General features: G+C 39.0%; 1 protein-coding gene across 1 annotated transcript in view; it reads left to right on the top strand.

Moving 5' to 3' along the window:
- Nucleotides 1-16,252, top strand: part of ITGA8 (integrin subunit alpha 8) — a 185,470-nt gene that overhangs the window by 8,436 nt on the left and 160,782 nt on the right. Inside the window, exons 3-4 of the mRNA XM_032880917.1 lie at nucleotides 11,728-11,828; nucleotides 14,619-14,742. Of these exons, the coding sequence (XP_032736808.1) occupies nucleotides 11,728-11,828; nucleotides 14,619-14,742 (225 nt within the window). The remainder of the gene's footprint in view (nucleotides 1-11,727; nucleotides 11,829-14,618; nucleotides 14,743-16,252) is intronic.

Below are 16,252 nucleotides of genomic sequence, written 5' to 3' on the forward strand. Positions count from 1 at the left end.
TGGTTCTTTGGGACTATAGTCCCAACCCTCACACTTACGGTAGAGAGCAGATACATGGCAAGGAAATGAAGGTGTTTCTGTCAGCAGATACAAAGATATGAGCAAAACTTCATACCAAAAATCAGTCCTTAACCTGACCCATCTGGACTCCATTCTCTACCACAAATATTGTCTGGGAAGATTGAATACCCTTCATCCTTTCAATCAGGCTCCTTGGGGGACATGCTATTCAATCATAATGTCTTTATCTCCTCAAAGCACCTTTTAGTAAATTTTAACCCACCTTACTTATGAAAACATTATCTAAAGACAGCAATCGAGTTGAAAGTAAAGCTTCATGTTGGCAAACAATAAAATCAAATTTCAGTGACCAGAGGAGTGTTAGTAACTTTCTACAAGCAGATTCTATTCTAAACAGTTCTAAACAGAGTTCAAGGCCTTACGTATTCTTGTGGGGTTTACAGGGCATAGCCAGTGGCAAACTGAGAAAAGGAAGATAAGAGCAAGGGAACAATGAGTGGTGTGTGTCTGCACCCATGTATTTATTTTAGATTGGGTGGCTGTTATGTTCCTGGTGCTGCTGTACCAAATTATCACACACTTAGTGACTTTAAACAACACAAATTGATTATCTTACAGTTTTGGAGGCCAAATTGAAACTAGGTCTGGTTGAACTAAAATCAAGGTGTTGACAGAGTTGTATTTCTGCTGGAGGCTCTAAGGGAAGAAACTATTCCCTTGATTTTTCCAGTTTCCAAGGTTGCCCACATTCCTTGGTTCATGGCCCTCCCACATTTTCCAAAACCAGCAATGTCAGGCTGAGTCATTCTCCCCCTGCCATGTCTCTTGCCCTCCTTTCCTGCCTCCATCTTTCACTCTAAAGGATCCTTATTATGAGCGCCTGGGGAGCTCTGCTGGTTAAGCGTCTGCCTTCAGCTCAGGTCATGATCCCAGTATCCTGGGATAGAGTCCCACATAGGGTTCCCTGCTCAGCAGGGAGTCTGCTTCTCCCTCTGCACCCCGCCCCTACTCAAGCTCTCTCTCTCTCTCTCAAAGATAAATAAATAAAATCTTTCAAAAAAAAAAAAAAAAAAGAAAGAAAGAAAGTATCTTTGTTATGAAAATGGTCCCACCTGGATAACCTCTGTATCTTAAGGTCAGCTGGTTAGAAACCTTAATTCCCCTTTGCCACGCCACCTATAATATTCACAGGTTTGGGGGTGATTAATGTAAACATTTGGGGGGCTATTATTTTGCTTATCACAGGTGGTTAGAGTTTTATTGAGGAGGCGGCATATTTGAGCAAGGACCTAAATTAAGTGAAGGAAGGAATGAAGCAATATTGAAGGATGGGTAGTGGCCCAGCTTCTAGTGAAGTCATTGTTGAAATCTAGAGATGAGCATGTCCTTGGGAGATGTAGGCTACTGGACTAGATTGAAGTAAGTCAGGGAAAGAATGACAGAAAATGAGGCCAGAGAGCCAAGTATATAGGCAGATACCTTAAAGGCCAGGGTCAATGTTTTGGATTTTATTCGCAGAGTGATGGGCAACCACTGGTGGTTTTGAGTAGACAAGTAAGATAATTTGAATTATATTTTTCCAAGGCTCAGTTTAACAGACTATAGACAAGCAAGGAGACTAGACTCTTCTCATTGTCCACTGACAGAGAAGTATGGTTAGGGTTGGGTGATAGCAGTTAGGGTTGAAATATGGTAGGATCTGGGGTTCATTTGAAAATGCAAGTGGTAGAATTTCATTATGGAACAGATGAAAGGTGTGGAAGAAAGAATTTTGACCCAAGTAGTGGAGGAATGGGACAGAGACTGGGAACAACAGGGAAGGAGCAAGTCTTGGAAAAATATACTAGGAGTCAAATCCAGACATGTGAAATTTGAGCTGCTTATTAGAGATCCAGCCGAAGTCATATGAGAAGGTAGATCAGTAAAGTTGGAGCTCAAGCCAGAAGCTTGGATACTGACATTTGGAAGTCATGAGTGTGTGGATGATACTCAGGACCACACCTTGGGGAGTGAGTATGGTGAGAGAAGGGGGAAGCAAAGCTGAACCAAGAGAAGAGAATGAACTGGGCCTGACATTTGGAGAAATGTTGAAGAATGGAGGAGGATGTGTAAGAAGCACTGAGAAGGAGGACCGTTGAGGCAGAAGTCATGAAACCACTGAGGCAAGTCTTGTGAAAGGAGGACGGAAATGGGCACATTTGCTTGGCAACGGGAAATTACTGCTGATAAACAAAAAAGGTTGCAGTGGAGTTTTCAAGAGAGAAAATGAGAGGACAGATGGGGACAGCAAGGACCAAGAACTTTTACTATACATGGGATCAGAGGAACGTAGTCATGGAGAACCTATTTCAGCATGTTTGCAGTCCATTAGGCTCATCCCATTGAGAGGGAAGCAACGGTGACTGAAAGAGAAGGGGACCTACAGGAACAAAGTCCTGAGAAGATGGGAAAGGGTGTGTGCAACTCTCACACAAATGGAGGGGCTCGGGGGCAGCTCTCCCTCAGGGACAGGACACGGCACAGTGAGGGCACCAGTGAGAGAGGTTGGTAGGGCAGAAGACAGGAGGAGGAATATGGCCTTTTCTCATGTCTTGCATTTTCTCCATAAAATAAGAAGCAAGGTTATCAGCTGAACGCGAGAAGGTGGTAGGAGAGGGTTGGGAGATTGAGAAAGTGTGAACTGAGCAGTGACGTCACGGGATTGATGAGCAGGCTGTGTGCACAGGGATGGGGCACATTCATAAATCTGAATTTATCTTTGGAAGGAGTAAATTTTTGCCTCTGCCCCCCTTATGGCTTGAGTCTACTCATTTGGAATAGGATTTAAGATCTCCCAGAGAACAGTTCCATCCTGAGTGTTAATCTTCCATGAGGATATGCTGCAGACACAGAACATTTGAATTCTGAAATGCTTATTTTATGTGTCATTGGGAATGGTGATGCCTTTTTTTTTTTTTAAACCAGAGAAATGAACCGTTTTGTTAAATGAACGGTTGGGATCCTTTTTACTACATCTTCCGGCAACTGCGCTGAGATCCCGAGGAGAATGCAAGCATATGAGGGGAGTTAGTGTAAATACATTTGCAAGCATTATTGGGAGGCAAGTTTATACAGCCTTCATCCTGAAACCCAATCATATCCTGTATTGAAAAGCATTGCTTTGAGGTCATATTGAAGAGATTTATGTCATTTAATCTGCTTCCTGAGATTCCCATGCTGAGAGGTTTTCATTACTTCTTGAAGCAAATAAATTGTTGGGCACTAAACAGAAGCCTGCTGTGTTCCTGCCCATCTGAAGGTGACACAGAAGCTATGTTGAGACTTGTCTGTCCCCCAGCTGTAACTATGGCCAAGACTTTGGAGGCCAGGTAATTATTCCAAGTGGGAGAAAGTCTAGAGCTGAGAGAAAGTCTGAGGAATTCAAGGAGCTCAAAGGAAATCACGGTGCTTGGGAACGAAGGGATGACGCTAGCAAGGCTAGGGTGGCGTGACAACTCTGGCTTCCGGACAGAGAATGAATCTGTAAGTGGCAAACCTGGGGGAAGGGACACCAGTCAGGAGGCTGTTGCAGAACCTGTGGCTAATGAAATGGTGGTCCCAACTAGGGAAATGGCAACAGGTATGGAAAGAAACGGATGGATTTGAGAGGGCTTTGGAAGGAAGAAGCAGCAGGAACAGACTAGCGAACGGAATTTGGGAGCGCAGCATTACTGATTGCCAAGGACGCCTGTGAACAAGTCAGACGTAGTCTCTGACCTTGTGATATGCAAGTCCAGTGGACGAGAGCATCAGTGCCTGGCTGTGGTAGACCGGGACAAAGGCTCTAAAAGCAGAGTGTGAAGAAAGCTTTAGGTGTGCAGAAGAAGGGCTTCTGTCCCTGCCTGGAGGGGGGACTTGTGTGTTTCAGGGACAGCTGTTCAGAGAAGGCATCATTAAAGGTCAGAGCTGAAGAGGGATGTGTGTGGACGTGTGTGTGCAGGGGTGTGCGTATGTGAGCTGTGTGTCCATCCCAGCCGTGGGTGAGCTGAAAGAGAAAACTGTTCTAGTCGGCGCAGAAGAGTGGAGCGTGTTGGAGCGGATGAGGTCGAATGTCTCTGTACAATTCAGCCGTACCCGCTCTGCCTTTCAGACTTTCACGTCATGCTAGTGGAGTTTTGTTTTGTTTTGTTTTGTTTTTAATCTGATCTGCCAGAGGTGGCTTACCATTTCCCCTTGGGGAGATGAGTCTTTCATTTATTAACATCTGTTCCCCTAGCTGCATCAGATAAATTATCAGAACATTTACCCAAAAAATCACATTGTACCAACAAGAGCCCATATGTATTTCTAGAACACACCTTACATATGACCTGAGTTAACTGGCATATGAAAAGCATCTCAAATGATATTATTATGAGGTAGAAAACTCATTTGTGTTATTATTAAACAAATGTCTGAAGAACACTGGCTAGACACTATTGGTTGTTAAAAAGTCAAGTTGGAAATACGATCTTTGTTCTCGGTAAGACAGTATAGATGTGGAAATAACTATACCAGAAAATTTATATTCTCATCCAGATCAGGAAAACTATATGACATTATTTATAGAAACAAACATTTAAATAGCGATAGGAAAATAATAATTTTAAATAAAACCTTCATGATTTCCAGAAAAGAAATGTTTTAGACTAGAGGAATGAGCTAAAAGCCACTTCAACTCTGAGTGGTTGGATAGGCTTGCCAAACTTAACATCTCCTATGGCCGGGGATTAGGATTCCAAAGACCTTACACTTAGTGCCTTATATAAATCTTCATACAAATGTCATTACTTTATATTGTTTGACTTTTTAAAAACAAAAATCTGAAAGAATTTTTATTTGAAAAGAGTCTTTGGCCCTACATTTTTTTTTGTTTTTATTTAACAAATTTTTTAAGATTTATTATTTTTTATTAGCACAGAATGTTCTATTTGTTTCAGGGGTATAGGTCTGTGATTCTTACACAATTGTCTTACACAATTCACAGCGTTCACCATAGCACATACTGTCCCTAATGTCCATCACCCAGCTACCCCCCCAGCCCCTTACACTCCAGCAACCCTCAGTTTGTTTCCTGAGGTTTGTCTCCCTCTCTGGTTTTGTCCCATTTCATTTTTCCCTCTCTTCCCCCATTTTCTCTGCATCCACTTCATTGCAAAAGGCAAGATTTCATGTTCTGATGGCTGCATAATATGCCATTGTGTGTCTGTGTGTATATAATATATATATATATATATAATATACACACCACGTCTCCTTTATCCATTCATCTGTCAATGGACACTTGGGCTGCTTCCATAATTTGTATACATATATGATACAAATAAGTCTATAAATAAATGTATAGACTATTCATTTAATCAGAATAACACACTTCTTTCCATCGACAGATGAATGGATCAAGATGTGGTATATATATATACATATAGATATATACAGAAATATTATTCAACCATTAAAAAGGAGAAAGCCCTGGGGCGCCTGGGTGGCTCAGTGGGTTAAAGCCTCTGCCTTCAGCTCAGGTCATGATCCCAGCATCCTGGGATCAAGTCCCGTATCAGGCTCTCTGCTCAGCAGAGAACCTGCTTCCCTCTCTCTCTCTCTGCCTGCCTCTCTGACTACTTGTGATCTGTCTCTCTGTCAAATAAATAAATAAAATCTTTAAAAAAAAAAAAAAAGGAGAAAGCCGTGTCATTTGCGACAACATGGACAGAACTTGAGGGCATTATGCTCAGTGTATAAGAAGAGAAAGACAAATGCTATATAATCTCACTTATATGTGAACTCTAAGAGAAAACAATAGCAACAAAAAGAACAAAAACTCAGAGAGATCAGATTTGTGGTTACCAGAGGTGGGGAATTGGAGGAAGGTGGTCAAAAGGTACAAACTTCCAGTTATAATACAGTTAAAAAACAAGTTCTAAAACAAGTTCTCGGGATGAAACGTACAGTACCGTGATGACTATGGCTAACACTGCCATATAGTATATATGAGAGGTGGTAAGAGAGTAGATCCTAAGAGTTCTTACCATCAGAGAAAAAAAATCTTTTTTTTTATTTTTTAAAAAGATTTTATTTATTTATTTAACAGACAGAGATCACAAGTAGGCAGAGAGGCAGGCAAAGAGAGGGAGAAGCAGGCTCCCTGCTGAGCAGAGAGCCCGATGCGGGGCTCGATCCCAGGACCCTGGGATCATGACCTGAGCTGAAGACAGCGGCCTAACCCACTGAGCCACCCATATGCCCCCCCAAAATATCTTTTTTTATCTATATGTGAGAATAATGGATGTTTACTAACTTATTATTGTAATCATTTCATTATATATATATATACATATATATGTATATATATATATACATATATATACATATATATGTATATATATATATATACATATATATATAATCATGATGCTGTACACCTTAAATTTATTCAGCGCTGTATGACAATTATATCTCAATAAAACTGAGGGGGTTAAGAATACCATTACAATTTACACTTACAATTCAATTTCTTAAACATTACATGGAAAAATGAATTTTTCATAGTTCCTCAAATACTTGAAAACTCACACTAAGATGATCAAGAGTATGAAGCCTACAGAGCTGCTCTTTAATGGCTTTTAATAGTGGTTTTAGGGTATTAGGAATCATACATTTAGAAGTTTAATTTTCCGGGGCATAAACATCAACATAGGTTGTTTTCTTGGATGTGTTTCCTGCCACAGCTGTAATATTTTGAATTTTACAAAGGAGTAATCCCTGTTCTCAGATATGTAGTTTCAATTTAAATGAAACTTTTACAGCATACATTGATTATGGGAAAGATTACAAACAAACGTTTAAAGATACATTTTTACGCTTTTCCTGATTAAAAATGTCTGGACAGCTCCTGCAACAACTTTAAGAACCAAGCCCCTGCCCTTAAAGTAATGACTGAAGGTACAAGGAAGCTTACTGTGTTCCAGCATGAGGTCGGGGACCTTCCTATAAATAGTTTTCAGAAATCCCCCCATTTACCAGAATGTTCTGCTGCACCTGTGTCAGTTTCAGCTCTTCCCTTCTCTCCCCCATGTTGATCTATCTTCACTTCTTGTAATTCCTCCCATTTAACTAAGCTAAACGATTAGAAAAATCTGCTTGGAGCCCATATGTGCACCATATTCTACACTCCCTCATTCCCACTCTGAAATGAATATTCCCGTGAGAAATGAACCAAAAGTTAGTAGGCTTGCCACCCACTGGGATTTGTACCCCGATTGCCCAGAGACCACACTTCCAATTTAAGAGAGGTGGCTTCAAAGCCCAAAAATGTGGGACAAGCCAAATCAATTTGATTGCTGCCACCCATCTAAATTTTCCAGTTTGGCCTACAAATCTTTGATTTTATCTTTAGGGTTTTTTTTTTTTTCCCTCTAGATCATATATTTTTTTTACGATTTTTTTTTTTAAGTAACCTCTAGACTCAACATGGGGCTTGACCTCACAACCCCGAGATCAAGAGTTGCATGCTCTATCTACTGAGCCAGCCAGGGGGCCCCAGATCATATCTGACATGAAAATGAGATCATACTAACCGATAACCTAGACAAACTTCCAAGTAAATAGATGGGGGCTTGGTCATTCATTCAACAAACACTTATGGAGGGCATACTATGTGCCAGGCACCATCCTAAAAGTGGAAAATACAAAGAAGCAGAGAATTCATGTCTCTGCTCATGAGATCTACATATATTCTGAAGGAGACAGACAGTAAGCATGCAAGCCAACAAATAAGATCATCTCAGATAGTGCTCAACCATGTGACAAACTGTGCCAGCAGGAATAGTAAACACAATGAGAAGCCGGCAAAAGCTGAGCATGTCCAAGGAACAGAAAATCAATGTGTTGGCAGCTTAACGATCCTGGGCAGTTGGAGGAGTTGATGCTGGAAAAGCAGGCAGGGGCCAGATCATGTCAGGAGTTAATCACTGCAGAGGTGGAATTACAACTCTCCAAGAATAAAGATGGACAGTTCAATAACTGGTGTTGGGACAACTGGCCTTTCATACTGAAAATAAGTAAGATATCTGGGACACATTGTGTAAAAAAAAAAAAAATCCAGATGGACAAAAACTCCTTAAACAAAGTTAAAAAACAGGCAAAAATCAGGGGAAGATATTTGCAACATACATGTGGGGGGAAGAATCAATAACCCAGAATATGTGCTGAATTCTTAGAAATCAGTAAAACAAATCACCAAACAAGAAAATGAACAAAGATATGGATTGGAAATTCACAGAAGAAATAGGTGTGTGGGTCATAGATAGAAAAAAGATGATCACCTTGCTAATAATCAGGGAAATGCCAAAGAAGTAAAAAACCGAAGGGGTACCTGTCATCTGGATGGGCAAAAACTTACACACCTACAGGGACGAGAGCTGCTGGCCCTTCTTTCATGCACTGCTAGCGAGCACGGGAATTGTAACTACTCTGGTATGGCCGAGAAAGCAGATATGGTGACTCTGTGTGACCCAGCAATGTCATCTCTACTCTGGTGCCAGAGAGACATTCTTCCACAGGTGTCGGTGGTGAAGGGTATAAGGATGTAGTAGAAAAATGGAAAAAGCCCAAATGTTCACATGTAGGTAGAATGGATAATTAAAATAGAGATTGAGTAAGATACAATGCTGAGCAAGAATTAAAATGAATGAGCCAGGAGCGCCTGGGGGCTCAGTCACTTAAGTGTCCGACTTTTGATTGTGACTCAGGTCATGTTCACAGCATCATGAAATTGAGCCCCTCATTGGGCTTCACGCTCCCCGAGAAGTCTGCTTGGGATTTTCGCTCTCCCTCTGCTTTTGTTCCTCCCCTGGCTCATGCATGCTCGATCCCTCTCTAAAATAAATAAATAGAGGGGCATCTGGGTGGCTCAGTGGGTTAAGCCTCTGCCTTCGGCTCGGGTCATGATCTCAGGGTCCTGGGATCGAGCCCCGCATCGGGCTCTCTGCTCAGCAGGAAGCCTGCTTCCCCCTCTCTCTCTGCCTGCCTCTCTGCCTACTTGTGATCACTGTCTGTCAAATAAATAAATAAAATCTTAAAATAAATAAATAAATAAATAGAATCTTTAAAACAAGAATGAGCTGAGTCTATCTATCTATCCATCCACCTATCTATCAAGGGATGCTTGAGAGCTGCATGAAGAACATCACATCTGTCACCACTGATGTGCACGTGTGCCCGCAACCGCCACCAGAACACAATGACTTTCTGTCTTCTCTTCCCAGACCTCTCGTGAGCCTCTCATTCAACCAGAATCTTACTTGTAAGAACGTCTGGGAAATGGACATTCCAAGGTTTCAGCCTTCTGCCGTAGAGAAGAGAGCTCCACAGGACAGAAATCTTGCTGAGTGTTTACAGATACTACCTGGGGGTTGTTGTCAGTAAAGATCAGATCAAATCAAATCAAACACATTGTCCTTGCACCAGAGGTTTCTTGAGCACCAGGGTGCAACAGATAGCATGGAGCTTTGTGTTGGGGTGTTTGGCATGGAAGAATCTTGCTCAGAAAAGGAAGGTGGGAAATTGGGAAAGTTCACTTCTATAGTCAAGCCCAAGTATATTTTGCTCATTTGAAATTTTAGGAAATTATGATATTAGATTTAAAGTTAGAGAACTTACAGAATAATAATGCAGAATTTTGAAAAGGTGGTTTGTCCACTTCGAAGATCAAGGAATGGATGACAGATCAAGATTGAAGCTCATCTCTGTAAATGGAGACGGAGGACAGTAGAAGTCTCTCTTGTAGTCCTTGGATTGCGTGTGGAATTAGTGGAATTAGTGAAGTCCATTCATTTGTATTCTTGGTCCAGAAGAAATTCGTTGCTGGATGATAACCCACAGTTGACACTTTTAATCCAGTTACTATACAGTTCAACCTCAGAACAGCAGAAAAGATGCCTCAGGAGTCACAAAGGCCAAGTCACATCATTTTCTCTAGCAAAACAAGGTCAATTTGAAAGTGTCTTTTATCTTTTCCCAGAATCCATTTCCTTCCTCCCAGCCACCTGCTTTTCTTAAGTCCTTTCGGGATCTCCTTAAGGATATTTGAAATTTTCATGGCTTTTTAGCATATTGGAAATTTCAAAGTCACTGTGTTGTACTTTTTCCCTGTAATCAATCAAAACCACACCGACAATCTTGAGAGCTGTTACTAATTTCATTGCTGAGTACCAAAAATCACCAACAATAAATAACATATATGTGTGTGTATGTGTGAGGTCCTTTCCAATTCTCGGACTTAGGTTGAGTTTCCAGATTTCTACGTAAGAGATATTTGTAAAGGGTTTGGACTTTCAGTTATATGGCCACATGATTTCTGTAGTGTACAGCTTCTCAGCTTATAAAGAAAGCACTTTCAGTTTAGTTTATCACATGTGATCATTATGACCTTGATCACCTGTAAAAGAGGAAAGAGGGAAGGTATTCATGGCCTCATTTTACAGAAAAAATCAAAACTCTGAAGATTAAAAGAATTGTCCCCAGTCACTCAATTAATGGTGACAAGGTTGTCTCTGAATTCTACAATCTTCCAAAGTGCCTACAAAGTGCCTATAGAAATGTTTATATTCTTACGTTTATGCTGTAATCTGTAAGATTCTCTAGTTCTTTGTTAGTTGTGTGCATTTCGAGGCAGGATTTACAGAACTTTTTTTTTTAATGCTCAGAAGCAACAAAAGTGTTTTTAAGAAGGTTTTTAAGAAGGAAATTCATGATTTTCTACTAACATGTAAAATGTAAATTTTAGATTAAGATTGAGTGCATATAATTTGTAAAAGTCTGTAATCATATGTAAACTCAATTTAATGTTAATTACATGTATATTTTGGCCTCACTTAATAGGAGTTAAAAGTTCATTTTGTAATGCATTTATTACAGAGTCAAGGAAGAAAAATGAAATGCATACCAAAGGAAATACATACAAATAAATGCCTTGGTACAAATGTCTTTTGAAATTCATTAGCTATTACTGACGAAGCTCCAGTTAAAACCATGTGGTTAGAACCACGTGGGAAATACGCTGACTGGGAATCAAGAGTGAAAGAAGAGATATCTGCTTTTTATTAAGACCTGAAGTGTACTATAATTGGGTTGAGTTTCTACCCAGATGGCCCCCCTCATTCTGACATCTGCAAAGTGTATATGAACTGAGTTGAGGTGTTATTTTCTGTGGCTGCATGGAAACATGTTACTCGGTTAAAAACCAAGACCTTGGAGTCCTTCACAATCATTCCTGCTAACTCATGCCAAGAAACTTGTGCTTCTCTGATCTGGGAGATTCCTATGTGGAAGATTTGGAATTCCTTAGGGGAGTTATAAATATCTGGCCTTCAATCTTTTATAAATCAATGACAAACCTGTAGATTCGAGACTAGCAAGTCCACATCAAGTTTACAATACCGTTATCTCTAAAAACATACGTTGTAAAAAAATGCGTCTTGTCAGTTATGAAATGTTGTTATGAAATGTCATGTTCAAATATGCATTTTCATTTGTTATTTTTCTAAATGAAAAGTCTTGATTGGAACTATCCCTTCCATGAATGAAGATTGTTTTTCAAGTATTTTTAATGGACACATTCATTTTTACATATTAGATCTGGCTGCCACATTTTACGAATTATTAACAATTCCATGTCATCCTTGTCAGACAACAGAAAGATCAGAGTTAATGGAACCAAGGAACCTATAGAATTTAAATCGAATCAGTGGTTTGGAGCAACAGTGAAAGCTCACAAAGGGGAAGTTGTGGTGAGTATGATTCATGGGGATGCTTTGGGATAATATGTATTCTGAAATGTTTTAAAGCTCATACTTACAAAAATACTTTCATGTAAGGACATGCCAGATTTTTAATGATAAATGTTATCAGTGTTCTAAAAATAAAGTCCGTGCTTAAAATTAGAGAATCTACTTTAGCGTTTAAAGTTAAAGGAGATAAAGCCTGTTTGCCATATCCGTGAGATATATTTGAATATTTCAAAAACAAATAAGGAAGATAGAAAAATAAAAGCTAAACATTAAGGAGGTAAATATTTTATTCCTTAAGATTGATTTAAAGGGCTGATTACAAATTGACCAGAGAAATAGCACTGCCATCGGGATTCTTTAAAAGTTTATCTACTGTGGTATCATTGATCATTTTTTAAAATTAAAGGAAAATTCTCTTTAAAAATATAACTACTAACTGTGTGGTTCTCTGAATACATTAATGCTTTTTAAAACAAATAATCTCACTCCCAATTAGATATGATTGAACTTTAAAATGCTATGACCTTATAATTCTATTCTCTTATTATTGCAAGTAATGATATATGTCTAAGTTATTGAGAAACAAAAGACCGCATTATGCTGCTCTGGAAATTTTTTTGTCAGGAGAATTTTTTAAACCATTGGCTTTCATTTCCTTACAACAATAAAGCAATAACTTTGCTTTTAAGATTTGTCTAAATCTGCCTGAATTATGATTTAATAAGAATAAGTATCTAAAGGAAAGGCCTTGCTTTATTTGGTCTGTGATTAACCCCCCAAGGACATTTTGATATAAACAGGTAATGTATAAACTACAGATAGCCCTCTCCCGTTACAAATCCAGAATTTACAGTATGGTCTCTATTTGGATTGTATTTGCACTAATATGGTTTTCACATTCTAGAATTGGTTAAACAAAAAATTTTTTTTATCCTTTGGTAGTGTATGACATGGGAATTGCTTTGGAAAGCTAATTCTAATAGCAACTTGGGGTTTAAAAAAATCTTTTAGGTACTGTACATGTTGTGCATTTATCCAATACTTGTAGAAACCCTCAGAATCACTGAACATGAAATCATATGCCATGTTCATAATAAAAATGGTTAATTCAGGGGCATGCTTGCATTTTCAAAATTACATGAAAGGAAATACGATAATATTAAGTATATTTCAAGTTAATTTTTTCCTTTGAGCACGGAAGTTTAGCAGGGTAAAGAAGTCAGTTCTACCCTATGTGATAATTACTAGAACTTCAAAATGGTGAAGTATCCTTTTGAATATCCAGGTGTCGTGGGTGTATGTTTAAAGTTTGGGTCACAGGCCAAATTCATCTTGTCAGTATGTTTCACATCAGTGTGAAACTGAGCAGATATAAAAAGGGTAACTTGCTAGAGCTGACCGCAGGCAAGTACTGGGAAGAAGTTTCGGGCATTTAAGTGTGCCGTGGGAAGCTGGCAGGTGAGGTCTGTTGGCAGACTGCCAGAGGCACAGGCACAGGTGAATGCCTGCTCTGCCCACACTTCTGCTTTTTGCTGTGGGAACTTTACCTTAAACATATTAACCATATAACTTGTCAGTTTACCAAGAGGGCCCTAAGATAGGGAAATGGATGAGATACATGGTTTTTAGGTATTGGCCAACACCTCATGATGCCAGAAAACTCAAGTAGTGGAAACACACTTCTTACTTGAGACTATAAGTTATTTTTTACTGAAAGTAGTTACATGTTGAGCCCATTATCAAGGACATGTTTGGAATCTTGAAAAGACTTTAAATTAGTGTCTGCCTTCATTTTTGTGGCATTGTATTAGGAGTGATACCATCAAATTAGGAGGTAGGCTAGGGGTTCTGTATTCTAGGAATCTGCAATTCTGTGTCCTTAGGATAATGAGCATTTGAATAATCAGGATTCAAGCTAGCAAAACAGGTCAAAAAGATGCCTATGTTTTCTACACAATTATTTTATTGCCTCTCTCATTCATAACAAAATTAATATTGTTTAATTTGATTAAAGAATTCATGTATTTTCTTTCATATTTGATATCCTTGCAAATACCATGCTTTTGTTAGAATCCAAGCTTCTGGAGAAGAGACCAGCGTATTTTATGCAAGAATCGTGTTTGTTTGTTTGTTTTTTTAACTGTTGTTTAAATTAATTTTTGTTTTGTTGTGAATGAAAACCATTAAATGAAAAATAAAGTCAAGAACACTGTGGTAAGGGTATCCAAATGAAAGTCATTATTTAAAAAGTTGTAGGATATACCATGAGCGATAAACCAGGGAAATCCACAAAACAGAGGTATACAAATTTGTCTGCCTCCTGTGATTTGAAAATAACTTCTTAACACAACAACTGGGCAAAGAAAGTAACTATCCTCATTTTAAGACATCACACTGATTTATTCACTGTTTCAATGATCATTTCATTCTAGGTAGGTCCAATATTTTTTTTTTTTAAAGGAAAAGAAAATCTGAGTTCTTTGCCATTAGGAAATAATTACCTTCATCAGATGACACTTATTTAACTTAAAATCCTGTAGGGGAAAACTCATTCCTTTTTATCTGTTTAATTTGTTCTAATTCTATGGTGCATTAATGGTAAAAAACTGGCTTTGGAAGTTTCATTAACTCTGACTTCTGAGGTACTTACCAGCATGCCAGAAGCCAAATAATTCACTCCCTAATTTAACATAGTTTGTAATGAATTTAGGTACCTTAGTCAACCAACTAAATCCTATCATAGTATGAGGAAACAATGTCAAGAAAATAATTGCCTTTGATGTGTCACAGGCCTGTGCTCCTTTGTATCACTGGAGAACTCTTAAACCAACACCAGAAAAGGACCCAGTTGGCACTTGCTATGTAGCAATCCAGAATTTCAGTGCGTATGCAGAATACTCTCCTTGTCGCAACAGTAAGTGATTTTATTCCTTGAAACTGTAATTTAGCTCAAGAGCTCTTCTGTGGTAGATGGTTCAAACAAAGTCAGAACACCATCGATGAGGAAAAAGAGATGAGGGTAGAGGTTATGGACATCTTTTGCGATGCTTTGTTGTGACATGGGGGCAAGACACAGAATTCTGTTGATTCTCCTCCATGCTGTAGAAAATTTCATTTAGATATTTTGCAGCAGAATTGCCTGGTTCCTTATGTTAGGCCTTAAACTCTCAGTTGCTATTCAAAACTCACACTGTGATCTGAAGAATGCTGACCACCCACTTCACTTTTTAATGGAGGGAGTGGTCTTAGCTAGCTAGTGTGCTGGGAACCGGGGGCGCTCTGACATCAGCTGTCTGTCCAGACTGTGTTGTGTTGTTGTTGTTGTTGTTGTTGTTGTTCTTCTTCTTCTTCTTCAGAGGAAGAGAGAACATGAGTGGGAGGGAGGACAGAGGGAGAGGCAGAAAGAACCTTAGGCAGACTCCACACCCCACACAGAGCCCAACATGGGGCTTGATCTCACAACCTTGAGATCATGGCCTGAACCAAATCAAGAGTTGGATGCTTAACTGACTGAACCTCCCAGGCGTCCCACAGCCTATGTTCTTGACAGCTGTTGCTTTCTTCGGCAGTTGTGTGCTCCATTATCCTCATGATACATGTCTCTCCTTTAGGTGTTTAATCTCCATTTTTTAAAAAGACTGTACACTTAGAGTATAAGACTTAGAGTGTAAGTCTCATCTGCGCAGTCTAGAGATCTTCCAGCAAAGCATCCACAGAAGCAAGCCTGTAAGCACCATCTTTGGGGCACTGCTGTTTAATCACTTCTTGGGGGAACACCCATAGACTTGGGACAGCATTTCCAATTGGTTGATGTACTCAGTCCCTTTTGTGAATTCTTCCAGTTTTCTATTTGTTATGTCCATCATCAGGATTCATCAGAAAGCAACCAATGGATTTTCATTCCTATTCTTGATAGTTTGCAAAACTGTACTGAGGAAAGAAATGTCATTAGAAGGAACATTCTGGTAACTGACTTCAGGGAATTGATTTTTTAACAACCTACTCCCAAATTAGATTTCCAAAACTCTGAGTAAAATTTCACCATTTTGTGTGGTTGTTTTTTTAGATTCATGATTAATTTTGGCACAGTAATCAACACATATCAGAAATAAAACAATGAAGATAAAGAATGGACCAGTGATATCAGAGGGTTAATAAAGAAACTGCTGAGATTTAATCTGAAGATCATAGTGAAACAGCTAACTCAGATGGTTTTGGGGGAGGATTTTGGCAAAGAGAAGATTATGACTTCTGTTTAAAAATATTGAAATAAATTAGCCACTTCCTCACATCATGACAAATGTCACTGAATGAATAATCTGTGAAATTAAGATTTTATTTTAAGCAGCTTTAAAACAGAGGTTCCTTGTTGATAATGAGACTCGATTATGTATCTGTTCAACACAGTGAACACTAATTATTCT

This window comes from Lontra canadensis, unplaced genomic scaffold (genome assembly GCF_010015895.1).
Source record: "Lontra canadensis isolate GAN:19392208 unplaced genomic scaffold, GSC_riverotter_1.0 scaffold72, whole genome shotgun sequence".
Lineage (NCBI taxonomy): Eukaryota > Metazoa > Chordata > Mammalia > Carnivora > Mustelidae > Lontra > Lontra canadensis.